We start from the raw sequence: 26,556 nt of genomic DNA, 5'->3' as shown, positions 1-26,556 counted from the left end.
GGATGTGTTGAAAGGTTGAAATCCATTGTCTCATATACGCTATGCTGATCTGGCTGATATGGATAATGAACCGAATCACCAGAATAAATGTTGGGAATGTATGTTCCTGCAGGCCACAGATGAGTTGAACTTTACGTTTTACTTTACGTTTCTTCAGGTTCAATGTTCAATTTTATGTTGTGACAACACTGTGATTATGACCTGGTTAGGCAAAAAACCCCACTTGGATTTGTTTGAGAAACAACTATATTTTGGCTTACCTGGGTCTGCCCCCACTGGATGGCTGGAAACTGTCTAAACGCCTCGTCAAAAATGTCCATGGTTTCATGTTTACAAATGTCGATATGACAGCTCAAACAGTGCTCTCTGGTTTGGCAGCTTCTTTCACCTTGCTGTAATGCCCCACCTACCTACATGAAAGTCATCTCATATACATGTAATGTGAACGTATTATAGAAATGTATGTGACACATATAGCATGGCACAAACAAACTCAAATGTATCTGTGTTTTGGAGAAATGTAAAATGTCACATTTTATCCTGGCTACTGGGCCAAAGACGTCAGTGTATTGTGTTGCAGAGATATCAACAGAAGCTAGCATGCTAACCAGCTAGCCCCTGCCAAAACTTCTTAGCTAGTGATGTAAACAAGACCAACCAGTCTGTAACACTAGCTGCGTGGCTAACTGAGCTGATTAGCGGCAGCTACAGCGGTCACTGTAGTAGTATATTTGTTTGGAGTATGAATTGCCAGATGGCCAGTTATTACATACTGCACCTTTAAGTGTACGACCAAAGACTAACTAAAAATACCGCGATCAACAAACTCTTGATTGGAAACATTACAATTAAAATCAGGGCAGTATGTCATTAAAAACACGCAAACACTTAACAAATGTTTATGTTGACAGTTTGTATTTAATACAGTATAGCTTGATTCAATAGTCATACGAATGATAAAGTAATAGGTTATAATAAAACAAATATAAAATTAATGTAGATAACTGTATATCCTGGGTAATCGTATGAAAACAGTTGTTGAATACAATAGAAAAATAAAATAGGGCACATTTTGCGTCCATCATTGAAAGGAAAAATAATTCTAATGAAAAAATGAGAGTGCATGAGGATGGCAGACTTAAAAATGCTTCACTACAAGCAAATTCAATATGAATTCTGTAGTAAAGAACACTTTTTTTTTTCACCCAGCAACAACATAATGCAACGTATGACACAGACACTCAGTTTTTGTACATGTACTCTATAATAATGGCAAGATACTGGGACCAGATGAAAGCACGGATTACAACCACAGTCTGTAGAACTTAAAGAAACAACAATAATGAAAATATAATTCAGACAAAATTTCTGACTCTCAAGTGCCCAAGAAGGACTTAATTGGGTGTAGGCACAGATTTGTGCATGCTTCTTCAGCTACTCTGTCTTTAATTTGTGGTTCCCCCGTAAAATCCTCTCGATTTGTCTCAGTAAAGCTCTATGCAGATGTTTACAGTAAGTCCAAAACGTTGCTAAATGTTTTATATTTAAGCATTACTAAATTTAACAATCGAGTTATCCCAGCATCACATGTAGACCTACAGAATTACTATTAAGTTTTTATGTCATCCCATCATATCGCAATGAAGTCTTATCTCAGATCACAACGGGAATAATTATTTAAAAGTGCTAAGACATGATTTATGTAAAAAAAAAAAAATTAAAAAAAGAAACAAAAGTATTGCACTACTCATGAGGTCTTAACTGATGACTTCCACAGATGTACACAGACGTACGTTTCAGTTGGCATAGTCACTTTAGACTGCTCTAAATGTGTGCGTGTGCATGTGTGTGGGCACTGAGCAATACATTCCCACATTCGCTAAAGCATGATGGCACTGCTAGTGAGCAAAGGCGGCCAGACACCGATCACTATCTGTACTGTGAGTCAGGAAATCTAAAATATTCAGGAGAGATGGAAGGTCTGGGGTTCAGTGAATACATTTAGGAAAACAAAATAAAACTAAAAAACTAAAAATGAATTCACATGGACAGCGATTTAATGAGTGATCACAGAGAGGGGAGTGTACAACCTGATCATTTTGGATGTGCTTTGCTTCCTCTTTCCTGCCGTTCAGGGGTATTTACTGGGGCAGAGGAGAACGAATCATGCAACCTCCTGGCAAAACACTTCTTCACTGATTTGTTTTTTTTGGCGATATGTTTGGAAAGTTTCACCTCTTTGTGTTCAGTACGACACTCCTGAGACTATGCAGAACTAGCTCGTACCATCTACGCGTGACCCATACCGTATGCTGAAAACGCACTACAGTGACCACAGTATTTCCTGCACACAGGAGGTGTAAAAACTTACCCAACTTACCTAAAAAAATTACCAGTAAAGTTCAACCTATTACTGTTGCGTGAATGTGGAGATCAAGCTTGCTGTTTGGAATAAAAATTGTTTCAAGTAGTTAAAAGGATCATTTCACCCCAAAACTAAAATTGAGTCAGTTTCTTTCATAATGTTACTTGAAACTCCAATAAATGCAAAAAAGCATAAAAGTTTACCATTGTACTTCCATTTCAGCTCTTTTCAAAATTAACTTAATGCTTACTTCGTGCATCTGACCTAGATATCCGTCCGTACGTGCACAGGATTTGATTAGACTGATTAGATTTGACTGAAATGCAGTTTAAAATTAAATTAGTTGTTATGCAGTATTACAAGCTTAATGGTGCAATATCAATGAAATGGCCACTCGTTGAATTCATACTCATAACAAATACTGGGCAGCATATCGCCTGAGTAACTGTTAATTACTGCCAACTGTAGCTGCCGTTAGCTAGTTAGCTCAGTTAGCCGTGCGGCTAGCCGTCCAGGCATGTTGGTGTTAACACAGCTAACACGAGCTTTGAACCCGAGTGGGCCAGGGCTAGCTGGTTAGCATGCTAAAAATTCCAAAATTCTTCCATATTGCACCTTTAAGTGGAGTTTTAACCAATAAGGGATGAGTAGATACTGACAGAACTTTTATTTTGGGGTGAAATACTCCTTTAAGTTCCCCTTAACAATTAATTTAAAGTGGCAGATAAACAAAAAAAAAAGGTAAATGAAAATGATCTCAATCACTTCGCCCAATGTGCCTGACCACAGAGCCACAAAACTGCACAACACAAGAGCAGTTTGTTCTCGCTGCTGCATACTTTACGAGATATGTTCAGCGACAGAAACTAAATGTCACATTGTTGGAAGCTAGAATGTTATCACGTTGAAACATCTTAATGTCAACACTCAAGGCTTTTCTTGTCACTGTCCTGTCTTGCACATGGAGAATGGCATAGTTTCGAAAGACCACTTCTGTGAGGAAGTTTAACTTTCCTGGGCTCACTAATTGGTCACACAACACAGCTCGGGGTTTACAGATTGACTGCGGAGATCTCAGGGTTCATGGACTGGTTTGGGAAGTCAGGGCTGAAGCTCACTGATTGGTCGGGAGCAGGCCCTGCCGTTGGGCGTGCTCCAAAATGGCATTGTAGCAGAAGTAGTACTGGTCCGGGGTTTGAATGCTGAAGGCCCTCTGTGTCCTCATGCGTCGCACCGTCTGGCACACATTTAGTGAGCCTACGTCCTGTAGCTGGGACAGACAGATGTCCAGGGCACAGAAGGTACCTGCCGACAACAGGGCTCGTTAGCAGTGATACTTAAAAAAGAAAGGATTTTTTACAATGAAGCACAAATGTTCATCTTAAAATGAAGGCTTTTTGTGTAAGGCTTTATGATCTCCTCATCTCTGTGTTTACCATATTCCCTAGTCATCGAAGCTCATGGTAGGATTTCAAAACTAGGTGTTAAACTTTTTAAAGTGAAATATGCAGCTTTTTTTTTAAAAGTCTCAAAACAATCCGTAGATGAAGACATAATGCCAATAATCATACGTCAAGCTTGTGGAAAAATACAATCTCAGGACCTCACCTGTTCTCCCGATCCCTGCACTGCAGTGGACCACCATTGGGGGTCCCAGTGGGTGGCCTGTCCACTGAGGTCCCAAAGCCTTCACCATTTTCCTCTGTTGCCTCTTCACAGCTCCCAGGAAGTCAATGAGAGTCACTGCTGAGGTGGGAACGCCGTAGTCAGGCCAGCTGAGGTACTGGAAGTGACTCACTTGTCTCTGTTCACATGTCTGAATGGATACAAAAATATTTAGTTTAGTTTCAAGCTTGTTTTACATTGGTTGCCACTTTTAGTTGCTTTGTCCTTAAAAAGTCAGCTTGATAGTGATTTTCCCGTCAGAAAGATGTTTTTTTGATAATTCCGACAACACATGAACGCACCATTAACTTAACTTAGCTAAGCATAAGGTAAAAACTGGAAACAAGGGGAATCGGCTAGCTTGGCTCTGTGCTAATTTAAAGAAATCACACCAAATGGCACCTCTAACTTGTACTAATTAACGCTGTACGCAGAAAGGTAAACATTGTAGTTTCATAGAGAGTTATGTGCTAGAACTATTTCTTGGCTTTAAGCGAGGACTTCCTGACGTCTTTGCTGGATTCCTGGCAACTTCATGGTGATGACAAGACACCATGAAGTCAAGAAGTAGTTCCAGCAGGGTTCCTGGAGGAGAAGGACGTCTGGGCTACATTACTTATCCTGCTTCCATCTGACCCAGATAAAGAGAGGAAAACAGATCTCACTGGAGCAACTTCCACTGAAACTATCTTTGACTATTTTCCCCACGTTGTTTGTTGACAAACTGAATATTGCTGCTGTATGAAAAACCTCCCCACATATTCTCTCAGTGGTCCATCTCTGTACCTCAGTGTTGTGCAGTTCGAGGGTGGTGTGGTTGTAGTGGGTGTGGTGATCAACCCTTTGGTTAACCACTGCCATATGGCCATAGACCTCCTGCCCCCCTTCCTCCAGAGGCCAGTACTGTCCACACTTCCTCCGGCTGCCCTCATCTGTCCTGCAGCACAGAGACGATTCAATATATTTAGGTCACAGTTCCAATCCTTACCAATCACATGAAGGCGCCCTTTTTCACTCAACAAACAAGAATGAATGATTTTCACAAAAAATTACTGAAATTACCTGGTTGTCATGACGATAACGAGCACGTTTTGTTCCCACACCATTCTCCAGAAGTCACTGTAGGTCTTTTCCAGTGGTCCTACACAGTTCAACAAGAGACATCAGTCAATATTGTAGTATGTACCTTCAAGCACTTGTACATCCACCAGCTTCTTCTGTCAGACTGAAAAGTTCACCCTTGATATCTTCAGTAAAAACAGTACTTAGAAGATACTGGCATTTATGGACCCACACTCATGGTTTATGTTCTGCTATGTTTCACAGATAATCTCCGAATGTTCATAAATGATGGTGTACCACAAGGTTCGGTACTTGGTCCATTACTTATGACCATTAAATAGTCCTTCTTTGAATATCGTGCGGATCGACAGGTTTCAGGAAACCCAAACCCACACCTGTGTTTACCTTTTGAGCCTTATGATTACAAATTAAATTGGATACATTTCCTAAATTACTGATTTTCTTGCCAAACTATTCACGTAACCATCTGTGTATCCATCTATACACACAAATGAATATTGAGGTTTCCAGAGAACCATCCAAAGAGCATTATCTAAAGATATCTGGCAGTTGTCGTACCTTGAGTACCAATGTATGCATTCCTCTGTTTGTAGCCGTCCATGAAGCTCGCATTGATGTAGTCTGATCTCTGTGGGAACAATGAAACTTTGTCATAAAGATGGCAGGAACCCTTTCAAAATCTGAAGTGTATCATCATGCCAGTTCAAGAAATCACTCAAAGTGAAGCGTGCTAAGATATGAATGAGATTGTCTCAGTTGTCTACATGGGGCTGACGGGGTGTTAAATAATAAAAAACAACAGGTTGAAAATCCTTTGATTAAACTCTCCCTGGCTGGACATTTACCAGCTCGCTTGTGAAGCTGGAGTACTGGCAGTGTGCAGCCTTGGCAGCTGAGAGTGACCATGAATGGAACTGGCCGTCTTTTTCTTTTGATATTAATGACACATGTAATATTTTAAAAAGCACCAACCTCGTTCCTTCTGGCTTTCAAACGAACTCTTGTTTGATCAAGGCACAGCACATCTCCATAGCGATTCTTCTCCTGATTGTAGACTGATCTGTAGACACATAAGAGAAAAAATTACCGATGACACTCGACTCTTGTATCCAATACTTCAAAATGACAATCTACTAGTATTAAGCCTGATGTCCCAGATTTGAATCATTTCTGATATATACTGCATGTCTGCTGCTGTAAACTCACTGTGCACAGTGAAAGGTTCCAGGCGGCGGTTCTTTGCGGAGCTCCTCATACTCTAGATGGATGCCTGTGCGCTGGAGCCTCCCGAGGTGTGTCAGCAGCTCCTGTGGGCGCATCGACTCGGGTCCGGGGACATGAATGGAAGCATCTTCCACTGGGATGCCCACCAGCTCGTCCACTGGGTCCACACGGCCGTTCTGGCCCGCCAGTAGCTGCTGGTTCCAGCTGTACGTTTCCAGTGGCAGCAGGCCTCCGAGGTGCTGGGGGAGACAGTCTCTGGGGAGGTGTTGGCGCAGCTCGGCCATTTTCACCATCTGGACCTGGAATTGGAAGAGAAAGGGGACGACAGGAGCCAATATGGGTAAATTTCAGGTGAATACCTGTGCTCAACACGTATCTAAGATGTGAATACTTACTAATATTTTTATGTCAAAGAGTATTTGTTAGTTTATTCTTGATTGCATTAATACTCTTGTAAAAATTTACAGAAAGCAAACAGGTGACTTTGTCTCTACAGAAATCCATACTAATGAAATTCTTCAGGGACAGTAATGTGGAAGTGTGATTGACCTCAGTGAACATCCGGGGGACACATGAGGCAGCAGCGTAGATTAGCGGTTAGAGACACTCACCCTATCAAATGATCACTTACAACAATCAATGGCTCTGAATTGCCTTCTCACTCATTGTATACCACTCCAGATAAACTAGACAGACTTTTTCAGAACTCTTGATAAGTGCAAGTGTTAGAAGATGAGCAACAAGCTCCTGGATTTACCCTCTCTCTGAGCTTCTCCTTGAGAAGGAGGCTGAGCAGATTGTAGGGCACTCGAAACCAAACAGGAGCCCCGACAATCAGCACCTTCTTCAGCCTGGCAGGGAACGCCCCCTGGTGGAGAGAGGACAGCACAACTTAGAACAGACCACAATTTTCATTACACATCAACAGAATATGTTTCATCCTTTTTCGTAATTCAAGTTTTCTACCACAGAAACAGACAAATGCGCTGCAGATCAACACATCACATCGAGTGAGGAACAGTTGACGAAGCAAACAGAACAGTTTCTTTTTGTTCATGTGCTTCAAAAAAGCAGACCAGACTTCACAGAACCTCCCTTGGTAATTGCAGGTCCTATAATTTGTTTCACTCTTCTTTGAAAGTCAAGATTTAGACAATCATGTGCCAGTTTGTTTGGTTTGAGGTAAAAGGGGATCCTCAAAATACAACGTGGCCAGTGGTTTCACGTAAGCTCACCCCCTTTTAGTTAATTAGTCCTTGAAAACAAACATAGATAGTTTTAATCAATCTGCTTCCTCAGGATATAAGGACATAACTCCACAGTTATGTATTAACCTGGTCCTGGAGAGGAGTTAATAAGTAGGTAGGTCAAACCCTGTGAATACTACACCGTTTCTCAGCAGCATTAATCTTGTTTTCTTTGTTTGGCATTAACTGTGCATGTGTAAAAACATTTAACGTGTCTGTAATTCCAACCTTGAGCAGGTTCAGGATCTTCTTGCTCAGGTCCAGCTCAAAGTTTGTGTAGTTGGAGCCCGCCATGTCATAGATGAACACCAAGCCATTCCTCTGGGTCTCAAAGCTGTGGGCGAACAGAAGTTAAGGCCTGTGTGTTAATGTTTTGGTTATTCTTAACAAACAGGTCAGGTTACAGCTAACGTATGCAGCAACACAGGATATAGACAACATTTTGAAATACAGGAACACTTCAAATACAGCATAGTTGCCAACTTGCCACGGATGTTTAGGACTCCCTCATTAAAAACTACTTGGAGAATATTTTAAGCAAGTTTCTGACTCCAATGCTAAAGGAGGATTTAATATTCTAGAAAGACATGGCTGCCAAGTATCGATCAGATAACAGATAGCTATTTTATTTCAATTTCTTTTATATTCAGGCTACAAAAACCCTCTGTCCTCACCTTTCCACCGCCCGATCCAGGAGGTAGAAGAGGGCCTGCAGCACCACGTGGTTGCCTGTCTTGTTTGGGTGATGAAGCTTGGCAGTATACAAGGCGATGGAGGCCCCTGATGGGTCCCGTACACTCTGAAATACACAAAACTAACCGGTTATACCAGCATTCAAGTTGGTGTTACAAATTGACATGCTTTTCACTTCCAGCTCAAACTCCCTGTACAGAACTGCTGACAATATCAGCAGTGGGTTAAATCCCTGAGAAAGGAGGCTGTTAGGGCTGCGACTAACAATTATTTTCATAATCGATTAATCGTTTCGTCAATAAAATGTCAAAAAAACTCGAAAAATGCTCATCACAATTTCCCAGAGCTTCAGTCACGTCTTCAAATTGCTTCTTTTGTCCAGCCAACAGTCTCAAAAAACTCAAAGACTTTTCATTTACCATCATAACTGACAAAGAAAGCAGCAATTCCTTATATTTAAGAGGCTGGACCCAGAAAATGTATTAACATTTTTGCTTTAAAATTGAAACGATTTAATCAATTATAGAAACAATAGGAAATTAATCGACTCATCTGCTAATCATTGCAGCTCTTGTGCAATGCATCACATTTCTGGTAAAACGGGGGGAAAAAAAATGTTTTCTTTGTATTCTGAAGGTTTAATCTTTCTTCACCGTTTCTCCTTTCCCAGTAACTATGACCCAATTTCTCTTTAAATGCATGAATTCTATGAAGAAAATGTTACCAGAAGGAGACGTGTTTTTCGAAGAAGTCATGTGGTACTTTTAACCACTTGACTTGAGTTTAAAGTGTGACAACGAGGCAGCCAAATGGAAGCTGTTCAGGAAAATAAAAAATGAAGGATGAACAATGACCACAGGGGGGCACTTCAGTTCATGTGCTGGTTTGCTGGCACGGTGCCAAAAAGGGCTGTCGACAATTCAACAGGAGGAACAATTCTTGTCAAAAAATGATGCTGCGGGTCTTACGGCTCTTTTTTGCTTCCTGAGACGGGCAGGGAACATATATTTCATGTCAAACCTGATCAGTTTGAAGGCTGCTGGTGTCAAAGCAACTGCAGGCTCTTCACTTGAATGAAGCCACAGACCAAACACACAACGACACAGCCCTTTGTAAGCAAATAAGCCTGTGTTCTCGGGCAAAGGGGCTAAAAATACCTCAGACAGGATATGAAGCCCGCTGCTGAGGCTGGAGAACTCCGACGTCAGACAAGAGGATGTGCAGCATCAATGCCACTGTGGCACGTCAATGGGGAAGGAAGAGGGGAAGCGCAGGAGAGTGTGTTTGTGTGGGTGTGTGCTGAAAGTGGGGGGGGGGGCATCATTTACGGTTGTGATTTGGCTGACAAAAGGCTAAATTTATCTGGCACAGGATATCCACATGGCACATCAGTCTGTCAATAACTTGCACCCAAAAAGGACCTTTAACTCTTCATTAAGAGAGCTTGCTTTTAGACTTTGTTCCCTAAAACTTTTTGTGAATAAACGATGAGCTCATTACATTAACAAGTTCTCTGAAGTGTAATTTATTGATCCACAAAGCAGGCTGCTTCCCTGACAGGTCCAGAAGAAGCTATATTTAACTCGAGGGGAAAAGGAAACGCATCCAAAGCAAGACGACTGCAACATGTTAAACAGGGAACGTTTATCAGCACAGAACTACATCGTCCATCGCTCAGAAAAGACTGAATTGTACTAAATCCACAATCACAGAAGCAGCGTTTTACAACAAACATTTCACATAAAAGCTGAGGATCAACAGCTGAATAAGGGATAGTAAGCTGAAACGGTAGAAATACCAAAACCAACAATGCCTGTCCCACCATGCCTGCGGCGTAAATCTTTAAAACAGGTCACAAGTGTACAGTGTCAGTTTTAAGAAAGGCTCAGTGGGTTCCTAAAAGAGCTGGGCACTGTAGTTTGTAGCAAATGTTACTCAAACAGGAGTAAATAGTGCATTCTGGCTCTCTAGTTGGCATATAATCTGTCATGTTTGTTGTGTTTTCTGAAGATTCTGGACAGCAACGGAGAACAAAGGAAGTATATCAGGCTTTGGATACACAGATTAATAGGATTAATTCAGTTGACTTTGGTCTTTTAATCTCATTTGTTTATTATTTGCCTTCCTTATTCTGTAATTGCTCTGTAATATGACATCAGACTAGACTTTTAAAAAGCATAGCATGTCATTTCTGCTTGTGGTCTCCCCCATCAAAACAATGATAACAAAAAGACACAGTTCGATGATGTCGTGGAGTAGTGTGGGATCATGGGAGTTATTTTCTTCATTGTCAAACAACCGCCGCCGCTGATGAAAAGCTATCTGACATAACTCAGACAGAAAGCTTCTCGGACGAGGAAAGTTTTATTCACATTATGTTCAGTCACACTGCCAGCTTCCTTCCTCACCTTCCGACGTATCATCTGTCATATGTCGCAAGTTATAACTGCAGACGACCAAATTAAACGCACAGCTACTGATTTTTCTGGGTTTGAACATTGATGGAAACGTTTGGGACATTTTAAGAACACTACTCAACGAAATATGCGATGAATGCCCAAACACTGTGCCTTTTAGGGCACAAACTAAAACTAAAGGGTCACTCTGCCCGCCATGCTCAGATTATGAAAAATAATTAATACATTTAAAAGGATCCTACATATTTACCTAAAACAAATCAAATGGCATAAACCGACTTATATTATAGTTATTTCAAAGATTTTCGCTCATCAGGCCGGCCACCAGACCCCATTTTGGCCTCCCCTGGTCTGGACATCTATTGTGAAAGTGTTACATGTTATATCTTTAGGGGCCGCCAAATGTTAAGTAGATTTATAGGAGACTCTTACCAACACAGTGAACTTCCCACTGAGCAGCTCCGAGCGCAGAGGTTCTTCCTGAGGCTGAAGTCTGACGATTCCTTCTTTAAGACGTGTTTCCTGCAGAAAACAGATCACAGCAGGTGAAGTCGGGCTGTGGAGTGACTATAACAGGCTGTCAACTCTGAGGTGAATTCCTCTCTGTGAACAATGGAGAGTTACACGCCCCCCTTTCCTGCCAGGAGGATCCCCTCTCTGCAAGGTTTCCATTCCTCTTCTCCCCCCCTTGAGGCTGTGTGGGAGTTTCTTGAACTCATTTTCAGGGCCAAACATGGGGAGGAGGATGTTGTTGGATTTACTATTTCTTTCTTTAAAACAATATGAGCTCTTAACTGTGATTAAACAAACCTCACCCTAAATATAGGATGACCCTGACCTCCCTGGAGGTGTCATGAAACCCAAAACAGGTGAGGGCTTGGTTTTCATAAAGACTTTTGCACTTGACTGTGGCATTGAGCTAATCGGCTACCCCAGGGCTAATGCTAACTACAAAACAAAACACAGATTTTTCATGCCAGGCCCTGCTTACACGACTAACCACCTCACTTTGAATGCCAGCTTGGCCTGTTTGCAGGTCCCCCACCACCAAACAAGCACCTCACTGGAAACTTTCCTCCTTAGTTTGTTCTGACAAATTACTTGTACCCAGCCTCTGTTCTTGGTGCTGACACAGCACTAAACCGAGTTAAATGAACTGTGGCGTGGCAGGGGAGACTAATCCTTTTCAAAGTCAAATTCAAGGCTTTCATAAATGAGTCGCGTTTATGCAGGCCAACTATTCATTGGAGAAATAAGAACCCACCTTGGTGATTGAAGCGACTTTGCTCTAAAGGTAGGTGGTAAAATCCTGCCACGTCTTGAAGCTATTCAGGTCATTATAGAGTCTGTGCGAGACGTCTGGGAACTTTCCGTTAGCTGCAGTGGATAAACCGGAGCAGATCTGAGCAGATAAATCCCATTTTGCAATTTAGAGCAGCGTAGACCATTTAGGGAGAAAATGAGACATTATCCTCAACTCCCGGGTAGTTATGAAATGACTCGCAGGAGAAGGTCTTGATTATGTTATTATCTAGATGTTATTTTGAGATCATAAAGTAAATGAGACCTGCAGGCCCTGCCCTCGAGGCTTCATCTTGATCATCGTTTTCCGGTTTGATGGTAATAATATCACCAAGGTCACCGACTGCTATTTCTGTGATATTTAGGGAACAGACATCTTTTTTCTGCTACATTTGATTATAATCTGTCCTCAGTGAGTCCTCAGACTGCACCTATCTGGGTCTCAGCTGTGGTGCACAATCAGGTGGCCTCTCAAGGTCCAGTAGGGTCCAAAAGTCTGAGACCACAAAATAGTCAAAATACTTTGTAATACTAGTTTCTCCATTACAAATTATCGTAGAGGTTGAGTGAAAAGTCGAATCTTTGAAAAATGTCCATGAATTTCAGAGTATCTAAGTAGTCCGCATGTTCCCCTTTTGCTTTAATGACAGCATACACTCGAGCTGGCATGGACTCCACAAGCTTGTACAGAACTCGCTGACTCCACAGTCACTTGACCTCAACCCAAGTGAACGTTAATGGGGGCACTTGATGACTGAGAAAGCCAGGCTGTCTGTGACATCACGAGAGGCTTTGCCGTGACTCATGTTATCCCAGCATGACATGACAGAGTTACACAGTCTTGTGGAGTCCATGCCAGCTCGAGTGCATGCTGTCATTAAAGCAAAAGGAGGAAATTACAAAATACCACACCACAAGTCAAAATGCTTCTATTTTGCATTTGTTTCAAATATAATACTATTTATTTTATTACAAATTATGATATAAGCTTAACAACTTCAAAAAATGTCCATACATTTCAGAATATCTATTTTGTTTGTTCCCCTTTTGTTAAATGACAGTATGTACTCAAGCTGGCATGGACTCCGCAAGTATCTGTGAAACTTGATGACTCATGTTATCCCAGCATGATTCGACAGTGCTCCATAAAGCTTCTTGTTATGTCACAAAATGCTTTGCTTTCTCAGTCTTCAAGTGCTCCCATAAATGTTCAATGTGGTTCAATTAGTACAATCTTGTGGAGTCCATGCCAGCTCGAGTACATGCTGTCATTAAAGCAAAAGTGGGACGTACCAAATACTATGATATACCGAAATTAAATTAAACTGTTCAATCAAATTATTAGGCTTATATTATCATTTGTAATGAAAAAAGTAACGCAAAATACAAGTATTTCAACTAACGGCCTCAGACTTTTGGACTCTACTGCAGATGTACAGCTGGCTGCTATAGATAAACTCTAATGCACGTTTTAAAAATGGTTTCAATTCTCTGTTCTCCAAAGGGAGGTGGCTGAAAGCCTAACAAACAATCAAACAAACAAACAGGAAACAAAAAAGGAGAAGAACAATGTTCAAGAATGTTGCTTAATGTTTGAGCAGCTCCAGTTCTTCAAAGAAAGCATCAAGATGCCAAAACTAATGTAGCTAATGTACAGAGCATCCACATCTCAACTCTTATCAGCCATATATTAGAAATAATTGAATCTATCATTGTTTAATTTTGTTTTGTAAGAAGGCTGTGAAACTTCATGTTCCTCATTTAGTCTGACCTCATAACTCATAACCTCAGCTGTACCAACCAATGAACACTTATTTCGTGATAAGCTCTGAGCTCTCTGGGAGGCTGAATAAGCCTGCATGCTGCTTCTTGAGACATCCCCTCCCAGTGTTTAATTCAGTGTGTGTGTGTGTGTGTGTGTGTGTGTGTGTCTGGCTCCAGGGTTTTGGTGCATCTGTTCCAGCAATCTCTTACTTGGCTTCTGAAGACATGTATTCAATGAAAAGGCCTCGTGTTACTGTGCTGTGGGTGTAGTGAAGTGTGTCTCCATGACATCTACCTTTCTACCTCTGGGTCGGCCTCTGTGTCGTTCGACTGCTATTCTTTTGGTGCAAATAGATTTTAAATGCCAAATGCAGCGGATATAATGAGGATTGTAGGATGTAACATCATATGCCGTCTTGATTTTAGTCATTGTCCTTTGTAATATGTCACCAGCTATCTCTGTTCATCTGAAATAATTTGAAAGATAGTAGACTGCAGTTACGTGTCACAATCGTCCAAACAAGAGGCTCCTATTTTACAACAAGTTGTGGAAATAATGACTAACTTTTAGTGTGATAAGCAAGAAAAACAAAGCAGAGAGACTGTTCCACTGTGGGTGTAGATTAGTTTGATAACATTGAAACAGAAAATGTGTACACTGATGAGTTATGTGTTTCCAGAAAACTGGAAACTATGTTTTCACCAAAATAACCCGAGTTATAGCTGAGATGAGTTTGCCTCTTCTGGCTCTCTGATAGGTCAAAGATATCAAAGCAAGCAGGTTTTGGGTGCTTGTTAGCTTTGGTGGAATCTGTGGACAGAAACCAGAGCTTCTGCCTCGAGCATCACTGTCCCTGAGGCCTCCCTGCCTTGACCCACTTATGAAAAAGAAAAAAGGTAGAAGTCTTAGATAAACAACACCTTTTTGCACAGTGACACAGTTATGTATTCTGGCTTTGTAATATTCACTATTTTAGTCTTACAGAGCTGAGTATCAAATCTTAACATAAACAAAGAGTACAACCAGAAAAGTGTTGGTAACATCGACTATTGTGAATGTTTAGGCTTGTTTACTTACTCTTTGATCAAGTTCACTTTTCTTGCATCAAGTTCTTCAGTGGTGGAACGTAACTAAGTACTTTGACTCAAGTGCAGTACAAATTTGAGATACTGCTTACTTGACCCTAGCTTTAGTTACGGGAATTTTCCATTCACTCTTTGTCCAGTTGAGACCATGAACCTCCAAATTTGGTGATTTTGAAGTGTTTTTTATGGGTTGAGAAAATTCTCCTACTTCTTGAGCTAGATAAACTATTTAAAAACCTTCTTGGATTAGCTGGAAAATGCATCGTCACCTAACTGAAAACAGGCTGTTTTTCTGAGCTGGTGCAGAGTTGACCTTTTAGAGATATGTGGCTCTCACAAGGACTGTGTCCTCCAAACATCGGATTATTTTATAGAATATGATTCATTGCTGTAGATTAAACAACCCAACAGTATATAAAGAGGTTAATATTACCTCAAACAACTACACTATCTGAACACTTCTCTCACAAGCTTTTAACAATGATGCACTGATTTCTGCACATTTTATCAAATGACAAAAACAGATTTAAAATGTTTATATATCCGAAACTAAGGTGCTAAAAAAAAGTGTTTTGCACTCAAGTACTGCATTGTTGTCAAAATGCTAAAGATACCCAGGCTTCACAAGAAGCAGATTTTACTCGGTTATTAATTTGAACTGTCTCATTAAAAGCTCCAACTTCCAGTGTCGACCCGGTGGGAATGATTTAGAGTTTGAGAACGAGGCCTAATGTTCTCAAAGATGGACACATTTGCATATTTATAATTACCAAAATTTGCTCGACTAAATATTGTGACCTAGTGTGCAGTCCGTAGGGGTTTATAAAGTGATAATAGTGCGAGCTGCCCACTTGGTCAGCTAATGACTATGCTGACATTAAAAATGAAATATCAGTAGCAAAATCCAACACCCACATGCGTAGTGCACAAACTCCATGCGTCTTAAGTCTTTTTACCCTGTAGCTGTGGAAGAGCTCGATGGCCCGGAGGACGTCAAACTTGCGAGCCATGAGGAACTTGACGGCCAATTCCCTGGACAATGGCGACACTCCATGCTGACTGGTCCACTTGTTGATTTCCTCCAGAAACTGCCTGGTAGCCTGAAACCGACACAGATGTGGTCACAAACTTTGTACTCACATAATCGAAAGGGTCAAACAGGAAGGAAGTGAAACTGGGCTTTAAACTCGATACATCCTCAGAGGAAGTGCTATCTAAAGCCTCGCAGAATATTTGATAATTTTATGGCCTGGTGAGACGTCTATGATGGCGTTTCATATGCTGTTGTATAGTCTGAAGGATGAGCGGAGCCTCGCTCACAATGTGTGAACTGTAATTTGTGCAGCCATCCATAACGATGGGTTTCACACAAGTTATTTCCCAGTTTTGCTGGTTCATCTCGTGTGTTAACCGCAGCTATCTTGGGGAAAGTTTGGGCACTTTCTGGAAGCCATGAAGGGACAAAAAAAAAAAATATCCAGTGAATGGTTGAGCTGAAATGAACAAGGAGTGACACATGTAAATGGAAGTTTTGTTCAATAAGAGAAAACTTCCAGTTTAGAGTGAACAAAGTGAGTGAAAGATCGAGAGAGGGGGAGAAGATGGAATCCTGCTGGACTGGTGGTTATGACTTGAAGCTGCAGTAATGACAGGGCATCATCCTGAGACTGTTAATCGTAGTTGGCAGTAAAGCAAGTAGCATGCAGCTATCAAGTGCTGAGGCATCAGCTAATAAAGCAGTTCTTCATTGGCAACAACATCAATTATGTTTGCTGAAAGGATGACACAGGTGGCAATGAAATTAATGGGGTTGTAGGTTTGATTTGTTTTCAGAACACAATGCTGGCTTTCTGTTCCTCTTCACCTGGACGACGATGATTAATTGGCCATTAAACCCTGTGATGGTAAAGCTTTCACGTGTCAGGATGAAGATGCTAATGAGTTTCTTGTGAAATCTGGCTGCAGCCTCAGGAGAGCAAAACATTACTGATGACTGTGTGGCAATAACTGGACAGTGGTGAGTGCTAACAATAGCCATGTTCATTGTTTACGTTCATTATGATTACGAGATAGTTGGATACAGTTAGCGTCTGAGCCTGACACATCTCCCAGTTGGCTAGTGAGAGCTACAGGGCAGTAAGCTTTCACAATTTAGCTTTTCCTTGCTAGTTTCTACAATGTTTCTACAAACACCAGCTTTAAGTCTAGCAGATTTTTTGCAATATGGAGGCAGCAGAAACCTAATATTTGTAAGTAAAAAAAAATACCAGTGTTGGTGAAGTTTCCTGCAGATATAAAACAACATTAGCATTCATTTAGGCTCCGTTTCTGGCCACCTGGTGAACATAATCCAATTTTCACTCTTCTTTAAGCTCTGTTTTGGTCTCCACCAACTCACCAAATCGGGCTCTTCAGCCACTAAATATACCTCTTTGTTCACCAGCAAGTAGCTAACTGTGTCTGCCATTTCGTAGCGTAAAGTAAGCATACACTCAGTTTATATAGCTTTCACTATGAAAACAGCTACCTGCGGTGGCCAAAATTAGAAACTGTAAGGGTAAAGTTAAGTTAATTAAAGAAAAGTTTGCTAGCTGACACTTTTTAAATCGAACATAATGTTACTGATCAAATTCATATCATACACTGCACTTGTAATTTGGAAATTGTGTTGACCATAAAGGCCTTGTCCCCATGCTGTGAATAACTTATGCATGTAGCCAGCAGTCTTTCAGAGGCTTCCTGTCCCCTCTGCTCTTATTATACTCTCCCTCAGGAACCCACCCCCACCACCCTCCGCACCCGCAGAGTTAGCGAGTCAGCACCCAGTGAATCGTCAAAAGGCGACAGAGGAGGCAGTGAAAGCTCACACTTTAAACACAGGGTTCCGCTTCTCTGCCGAGCCACAGCAGCGGAGGGGCAGGCGAGGGAGACAGGAAGTCAAGTTCTGGGAGTCCACGGCTCTTTAGGAATACAAAACGATCACTGACGAGCGCTGAGCCTAAAGACAGGATGCCACTGTCTCCCCTCAGGAAAGCCAGTGCTTTCACAGACAGGAGGGCCTGCAGCTTCTGCTCTGTTCAGATGCCTTAACATGCAAGGGATGAGGGATGATTGCACCTGACAGGGCTGACGTCGTTTCATATCCGATTCTCATGGGGAGAAATGTGGAGGGGCGTTCTTCAGACTTCTGAGCTTTTCAGCGAAGTAGAGAACGGATCTCTGATCATTCTGAGCTGATTTAACAATACTGGCATAAAATATTGCCTTTTTCAGTTGACTCGTGAATATTTCAGACCTATGATCTACACGCTTTGCTCCTACAATGACATATTTGAGTTGTGGGTATTTAATGTCCTGGCACTTGTTTCCGAACTTCCAGCATGGTGGATGATGAGCTTGTGCCAAGAAACAACTCTGTCTTTAATGCAATATTGTGTTTTAAAAAGGTGCCAATGGAGAAATTCATAGGCTATTCTAAGTCTGGTATTTAATCTACAGGGCGTTTCAATGGCCCAACGAGAAAGCTCGCAGTACTTTAATATCTAACTAGGTGTCTATTTTTAGTCAAGTAGGCTACAACTATGCTTAGTTTAAAGGAAGGAAGGAAGGTCATTATTTACTTTAGGGAACAGTATTTGTAAGCTTTCCAGTGTTTTTAACCACGTCATGGTCTTCAGCAGATACAGCATTCTGACATCATCTGTATGTGAACACCAGACCAGAACTAGTCACAGCATTGACTCGGAGAGGGTCTAAATCGTTGTAGACGGCAAGAGAAAGATCAAGGGAGGTCATCCACATCCCCCGGCAGAGAATACCATTGAACATATGACTTGAAAGGTCTGGACCCAGGCAACCTCTGACCACATGACCTAAATGTTCCATGATGGCCCTGCAGCTGAGCCAGCGCCATTCACCGAAGAAGACAAATGAGAAGTGTTATTTAAACATGTTTTTGGGTAGTTTCTTCTCTCCCTTTCATCTGACTTCCATTGGGTCACTGGGTGAACTCACTGTCGTTCTTTTCAAGTCTTCGGAGCTAGGTGGGTGTGCAGTTAATGGAGCCATTGATCTGGTTGGGAATCACAAAGAAGATGATGGCTCAGGGCCTGAGAAGATTGATGAGTGGCTGACTTAAATCTTCTGTCCTCTAAATGTGGGTTCAGTTCAAGTTGGTTCAAGCTTAACTGCTGCAGAATCAAACTGTCAGCTTACTAAACCAGATGGACAGAAAATGTTTTGAGTGAAAAGATTACCAAGGATTACTTCTGGGGGTAAAAATGCATATTTTGAGAATATATCATAATATTATAAGTAATTTTGGACTTTACCGAAAGAATAATCAACTTTTCTGGTCCTGCTTTCTAATAAAAAGTCCACCAGTCCCACTGAACGTGAGCCGTCTGCTCTTTGTTGTTGCACTGCGAAGCCTTAATCCTTCGCTGTTGGCCAAAGACAACTTCCTGTCAGATTGCTGTCAGGTACACTCGGGTTTCCAAGATTTCACTGTTCTGACAGCTGCTCTTTCTCTCTTAGCCTTTTAAGGAGAGCCTGCCAACTCCAGGCAGTGACCCTCTGTTCCTGGAGAAGCCGGTCTTGTTTGGTTTTTCTGCACTAGGGGCCATATCCGCCAGAGTGGAATTTGAGGATGAACCGGTTTGTTTTCATGATAGCACACCAGACTGCATTGGAAGACTCACTGTGGAGGAGTGACTTATTCAATTCCTGGAGGATGCATAAATATTTGCTTGGCTCGCTCCAGCTCTGATATGGAGGAAGAGTTTTTCCTTAAAGTTCTTGATAACAGATTTTAAAACGCTTCATTCTGGGTCATACTGCCTGACAAGAATCTAAATAGACAGAGGTCAGAAAGAGGCCATCTCTGATCGCAACTATTCTTTTTTTTTATTCTTTACTGGTTCTGTTGACTTTACATCCTCGGTTTGTTCTGAAATACTGGTGCGGACACTGTAAACAAATGGTTTCTGACATTATGTAATCCTGTTTGCTGTCAGGGGTTTTTCATCGGTGGTGTTGACAGGGACCGTCGATAACTAATTGATTAGGTTCACTGTGGCTGGAACCTGCTTTGCAGAGAGTTAGTGGATGAAGTTGTGCTTGGTTCTTTGCCAAATACTTCTTAAATCAAGTCCACAGGTCCAAATATGTTGACCCTGTCCCAGAAAACTTGCTACTACAAGGAAAAACTATTGAATTGGAGAAAAATTGCTCCAACAGGGATACGGGGGCTGCATCTGAAATCATTCCCGTATTCATTTATTTACTCGTTAACGAAAGTGAGATCATCGTTTAAAGGTGCACTATGTAGTTTTGTGCAGACATTTTTATCAGAAAGGAAAGATCTTCATTAATTTGAGTTTTTTTATGCTTAAACAAAGTAAATAAACAAACTCTCATTGTTTTCATGACTGAATGAACAAACTGACCTTTAAGGACAACACAATTTCACACTGTTTTACTATGTTTATATTTGGCGGACTCTGCCACCTTTCCAGCTTCAAACATTCAAACATTTACATTTGATGTTTTGATATAAAGGCTTTGTATTTCTGTGGTGCCTTGTGTATTTGTATATATGAAGGTGTTTTTGAATGTTCTGGATGTTTATTATTCAGGGCAGTTTGGACCCAGTTTTGCACCTACTGTATGAGATGTGTGTATAACCAGCCTCTACTTTCTCAAATAAAACATCAGAAAATAGAGGAAAGGATCAAAGTGATGACTTCATAAGGCCTTTTTTCTGTACAATCAAAAGTCCAGAACCCAAAGATGTTAAATCTAATGAAATAGACGACAAGAAAAAGCCACAAATCTTCACATTTGAGAAGCTGGAACCATCAACGTTCAGCACTTTTGCTTGAAGGCAACAGCTGAACAGGATTAATTTTACCATCACAGGCAGTATTTTAGACTACTTTAGTCGACTACAGTCTTGTGGGCTGTTCACCCTCACTTATTCAATATTTCAGGAGAATGATAACTCAATTACAAATGTTAACCCTGGCTAATCAAAGGGTCATCTTTCTTAATCATATTTGTGCTTTCATCCATTTCCATTTCAGAAACTGTTCCACCTACAACCTTCGTGCTGAGCCTCATCCCACCATCTTCTATTCAGGCTTTTTATGCAACAGCTGCCCACACTGTTGAATCCTTCCAGCTTCATGCTGCTAACCATGACCACACATGTTGATGATGGTTTTTATTATTTTGTTCACTGTGCAATGTTGCACACTGCAGAATGTGTTTTCGTTGCAAATATACAAAAATGCAAAGTGTTTCAGGAGTTAAATGCAAAAACCAAAGCCTAATACAGTAACAGCTGTGTCAGCTGAACATGACTGAATATGAATATTTTTATCAATGAATTAGCCACAAACAGTTTTAAAAAAACTACCTTTACTGTAATAGATGCTTTTATGGTAAGATCTAATTGATCACTTCCCGGGGAAATTCACAAATTTTATCCGTATTTCCGACCACTGATACAACTCTATAGACCGTCCAAAGAAGTTATGTTTTCACCTGTGTCCATTTGTTGGTCGGTTGGTTTGTCAACTGGATTACACAAAAACTACTGAACAGATTTCAACAAAACCTGGATGGAGGATGGGTCTCGGCCCAGAATAGACCCCATTAACTTTTGGTTCTGCTCCGGATAAAGGGTCCCGGAATTTTTTCTCACTTTTTTTAACACTGCGAGATAGGCCGTTTTTCTTTACTCTCTTTAATTTCTGAGAGAATAATGCATGTATCTTGATGAAAAATATCAGACGTATTGAAGTATCTGGAATCTGTGAGTGACTATAAAAGAGGACTGTTGGGCCTTGGTGGAGGTATGCACTCTACTGAGTGCCATTCTGGTTCATAACTGCATTTCATTTGGATGCATCAATGTCAGGGTGATGTTTTTTTTCACATGCTGGCTTACTGGCATACCACTTGATGTGTTTTTATTAGTTACCAACTACCATCATGATGCTTTGTTACAAGAATTGGTCATTAATGTCTCAGGATTGACATGCTGTCTATTATATTCACATTCCAGCCATACGGAGTCACGCTGTACATGGTGACTGTATTAATGTCTCAGCTAAAAGACATTCATTTGAAGGGTTATGGGAAGTCGTGGAGGGTGACTGCGCATTATAATTACGCCATGATCCCACAGACAGGGCCGATGCATTTCTTCATTATGATGTTTTAAGACGAGTCATGGCTGCCCCAGACATTGTCTTTTCCAGTATCTACTTGATTACAGATGCGATGCTAATCTATTTACAAATATAGGACTGTTGTTGCCAAGCGGCTTCACTTCACTTCAGCGAGTTCCATTTGGCACGGGTCGATACCAAAACAGGAAGTCAATAACGTCACTCTCTTTATTCCCCAATTTCTCTCACTACACTGCTTCCTGGGAGTAGACTCAACACACACACACATTTTCTCTAAAGCACATGATAGACACACACACACACACACACACACACACACACACACACTCTCTGTAACTCATAAACTCCCCCTTCCCCCGAGTCTAGTGGAAATGCTTTTAACAGCTGCCTTTAGAATGAAGTTCCACTACACCCGTGTACGCTCCCGAGAGAGCCACCCTGCCACACACACACACACACACACACACACACACACACACACACACGCACACACACAAACAAAACACACAATCCACCCAAACACCCCCCACAAGGCTGTGGATGTAATGAGGGCGTCCGGTACCCTAGCGGGGGCCCTGGCTCACACAGGAAATGGAGTAGCCAGATAAGGCTTTCTGCTGGCCAGATGATGAGAGGAGTCAGCGGGAAGAGAAGGCACGAGCCTGACCTGCACTGAAGAAGAAGACTAGAAACTAAATCATACATGGATTCAGAATCTAACCAGTGAAAACTGCCTGTTTTTCTCCCACAGTAACTTGTTCTGTGTACAGAGCAAAATGAACAATGTGTAAAAGTCTATCTGCTCTGCTCAGGTTAGATTTTCTTACGGTCTGGTAACGTTTATGCCACGATAGGTTTGACTGGCAACATTTAAACTTCAAACCAAGATAAATGCTATCATTTACACTTGGTTGCCTGTAGTGGTGCCATGATTAAATCGACCAGTTGTCAGCTATTGACTACTTTGACAACCTTTTAAATCGGTTTGAGTAATTGTTCAAGTCATAGTTCTGATTCCAGCTTCTACAATGTGAATGTTTTCTGGTTTCTGTGCTCGTCTGTCGCAGTGAACTGAAGGTCTCTGGGTGGTGGACAGAACAATACAGGACTGATCGACATTTTTAAGCCATTTACCCAGCAACCAATTGATTAATTGAGAAAATGATCGACAGATTAATCGACAATGAAAGTAATGGTTAGTTGCAGCCTTGTTTGCCATTTTAATAGGTACACCCAGCTGAAACTAAAGCAGTATTTAGTTTAAGCAAGATGTACCGAACTAACAAGCGACTTTGTAAAGCCTATCGACAAATATAGAATATTTAATGATCGGAGCTGCAACGATTAATCTACTTATAGATTTTTTTTTAATGCAAAAATCATGTTTTCAGCCTCACCTCATTAAAATTGTACATATCAAAATTCCTCCAAAACTACATAGTGCTCCTTTAAAATGCACTCCCTATCCTTGATATTGGCGTAAACGTGTGAACGAATGCCTCATAAACATACTTGGATGTTAAGTTTTTCACAGCCACATCACCAGCAAGCCAAGTTTCTACTGTATACATTCCTGAATGGGCCAAATGTGGAAGCCAGACAGCGTCTCCGGCTCTTCCCCCGGTGTCATATCACGGTCTGTACCCACGAATCAACTCCAAAAAAGCCGACATGGGTATTTTACATCTGCTGGGGGGGCTGATGGAGGCGAACTCGGCCTGTTTCGCAACACTTGAGCCGAGCCGCTGGAGAGGAACTGGCAGTGATGCAACCGGAGCAATAAAGCGCCAGAAATCGATACAATATTTCCGCTCCGCTTTTCGAGACCATTTCGCAACGGATCCATTGCGCAGCGCCGCCGCCGCCGCTCGCCTCGGTGCGCTCACACGCAACGCACAGGGCCAAAGTACCTCCAGGTGGGGCCGAGGCTGGAGCGTTCAGGGCGATGTGACACAGAAAGGAAGAAGCAGTAAAAGCTCGTTAGGCCTACCTGTTCTTCATCCGCCGATAAAGTAGCTGCCATGGTCCCCGCGTAGTCTCCGATCAGCTTGTAACCGAGACGAGTCCTTCTCATGAAGTGGAAGATGACGGAGATGTCTGTGCGTCTGTCCCTCGTGTAAAAACAGAGGTTAGGGGTTGTCCCTGTGGCTCAAAGTTGAAGGCATCTGAAACGCTGCAGTATGAGCCTGAATGTCTCTTTCTTTTCCTTTCTGGTCCCCCCCTCTCTCTCTCTGGATAATGTTTGAGTCGCTTCAATCTGCCATCCGAGCTAGACGAGAAAACCCGCGGATGTTGGGTCAGATTTCACGCGAAAAAGAAGACAGGGGAGCAGGAGGGGGGAAAAATGAGGACAGCTCTCGGCTCGAGCAGCTAGACGAGGCTGTGCTTCGGAAGGCTCGATGAGAAGTGTCTTCAGACCATGATCTGCTCCTCATCCACCTCAGCGAGCACAGATCGCAGGGCTGCGGCTGCCCGCGGACTCCTCCATGCCATGAATTGCAAGTTTTTCGCCCTGAACGTCGCCTTTATGTTGTGGAGACACACATACACACACATACACACACACACACACACACAGCCCTGAACAGTGAGAGAGATTGGAGGCTATTCTTTCTGCATGTCGCTCTACCCCCTGGTGGTTGAGAGCGGAACATGACAGGAGCCCACGACCTCCGCCTTCATTCATAAAAATAGGAAACCAAACAGGAAAATCACCATTTTGAGTGTCAGTTTGCGTCTTGAGGCACGAGGAGGAAAACTAGACTCAGTGTGAGCCTGACCAACATAATAACTCACTCTTATTAAACTCAACTCTCCTTTTACTCAAAATGTGTTTTGCTTTTTCACTGGGATGTTTGTCATTTTAATTTAAAGGTCCCATATTATGCTCGTTTTCAGGTTCGTACTTTTTATTTTGGACGTCGACTAGAAAATGTTTACGTGCTTTAATGTTCAAAAAGCACATTGTTTTTCTCATAATCTCCACTGTGCACCTCCATTCACCCCCTGTGAGCGCTCTGTTTTAGTGCATGTCTCTTTAAGGCTCCCCTCTAGAAACGCCCCAGTCTGCTCTGATTGGTCAGCTCTCACAGGCCTGAGCAGGCACCACCCACCATTTTGCTGCATCTGCTCAGCTTTGCTTCCGATCTGGCCTGGTGGCCACTCACGGCATTGCAGCGAAAAAATTCCCCATGCGGCCAGAAAACCAAGAACTGTAAGCGAGGTTCATTATGACTCTTTCTATTATGAATTTTTGATCCATGGAGTTTTAACATTTGTAAAACGTCCCTGTGATGTCATCACATTATAAAGTCTGGCTGAGGCTGTGCAGGACCTCGTGGGCCGGGCCAGCAGGGTAAACTCTACTGCTCTATTTAGTGGGCCACATAACCAAGAAGTAAATGCAGAAGCTTGAAAACTTCTTGGGCGTATGCGCTAGGTTAGCAATTCTCAGCAGTTTGAATGGATGCCAACTTTCCATCTGGTTCCTAGCTCTTCTGTATAAATCTATGCATCAGCTCTGACAGTATTTATGCAACCACAGCGCTGCTGGGGGCGGTGACTGTATAGTTGTGACATCACAACTCTATGGAAGTCCTGATGATTCGTTTAAAGGCACAGTTTCTGAAAACATGCTGTGTGTGCCTTTCTCTGTGGCTTGTGTATTGATACTTTCACAGTATTTATACTTTGCTATAATAAAGTGTTCGTGCACCCACTCCAGACATTGTGCATGCTAACGCTTTTAGCTCAGCAGCTACAGTGAAGACGGTGTAAATAATAATAATATCTTTTAAAATCAATTTGGGATCTCGGGGCTTCCAGGGACTTGGCTTACACCGGATGAGCTGTACGGAGCCAATGATCTTTTTTTCAGTTGTTTTATAACTTTTTAAAACAAGTCCCCATCCACTTTAGTTGTGTAGGAGAATGCTGCAACACTACAAACTACAAACTACAAAACTTTTCAACCCGACTTTTCATCGGCATGGGGGAATCGAGTTGATAATGACTGAATTTTCTTTTCTGTGTGAACCATTCCTTTAATATATTGCTTATATGTCACTGTAGCCTATATCTGAAACATTCTTATCTGTGTACATCTTTGTGTTCGCTATTAGTCTTCATCACAACAGCAATCTCCAAACTACAGTATCACTGCACATTACTGATGCATGAAATAAAGTGAGAGGAAATAACTAATAGGTCCTCCCGTAATAGTCTGTTGCAAGAATAGCAATTTAATTAGTGAAACTCTCGACTCATGCATCCCCCTGGCTACATTCTTACCCGGTACAGTTTACAGGAATTGCATGACATCATAGGAAACAGAAAATACCCGACAGCACGATAAAGTCACTGTAATATGACCCACAAACACAAGGCAGGTCTCGACAGGAATATTATAGCCTGCAGATATCTTTCAGCAGGGAGGTTAGTTCAAGTGCAGGCAGGAGATTGCATTTCCTGCCAGACTATTGATGGCCTTTAATTCATACCTTGATGCGTTTTTA

At 41.8% G+C, this 26,556-nt stretch overlaps 1 protein-coding gene across 1 annotated transcript; it reads right to left on the bottom strand.

Annotated features, from left to right (window-relative positions):
• Positions 1–900: 900 nt before the first annotated feature.
• ptpn9a (protein tyrosine phosphatase non-receptor type 9a) lies at positions 901–24,615 on the bottom strand. Its single transcript, XM_084365200.1, has 13 exons — positions 24,033–24,615; positions 15,803–15,946; positions 11,127–11,216; positions 8,259–8,383; positions 7,813–7,918; positions 7,095–7,205; positions 6,320–6,636; positions 6,086–6,173; positions 5,672–5,741; positions 5,093–5,171; positions 4,817–4,967; positions 3,974–4,181; positions 901–3,670 (listed from the first exon to the last, which is right to left on the bottom strand). Exons 1-13 carry the CDS (start codon positions 24,114–24,116, stop codon positions 3,480–3,482), a joined length of 1,764 nt encoding a protein of 587 aa, XP_084221326.1. The 5' UTR covers positions 24,117–24,615; the 3' UTR covers positions 901–3,479.
• Between the last annotated feature and the right edge of the window lie 1,941 nt (positions 24,616–26,556).

Source organism: Pagrus pagrus (assembly GCF_965226575.1).
Source record: "Pagrus pagrus genome assembly, chromosome: 10".
NCBI classification, from domain to species: domain Eukaryota; kingdom Metazoa; phylum Chordata; class Actinopteri; order Spariformes; family Sparidae; genus Pagrus; species Pagrus pagrus.
Note: the sequence above shows the minus strand (reverse complement) of the source record. Positions and strands in the feature narration are given on the sequence as shown.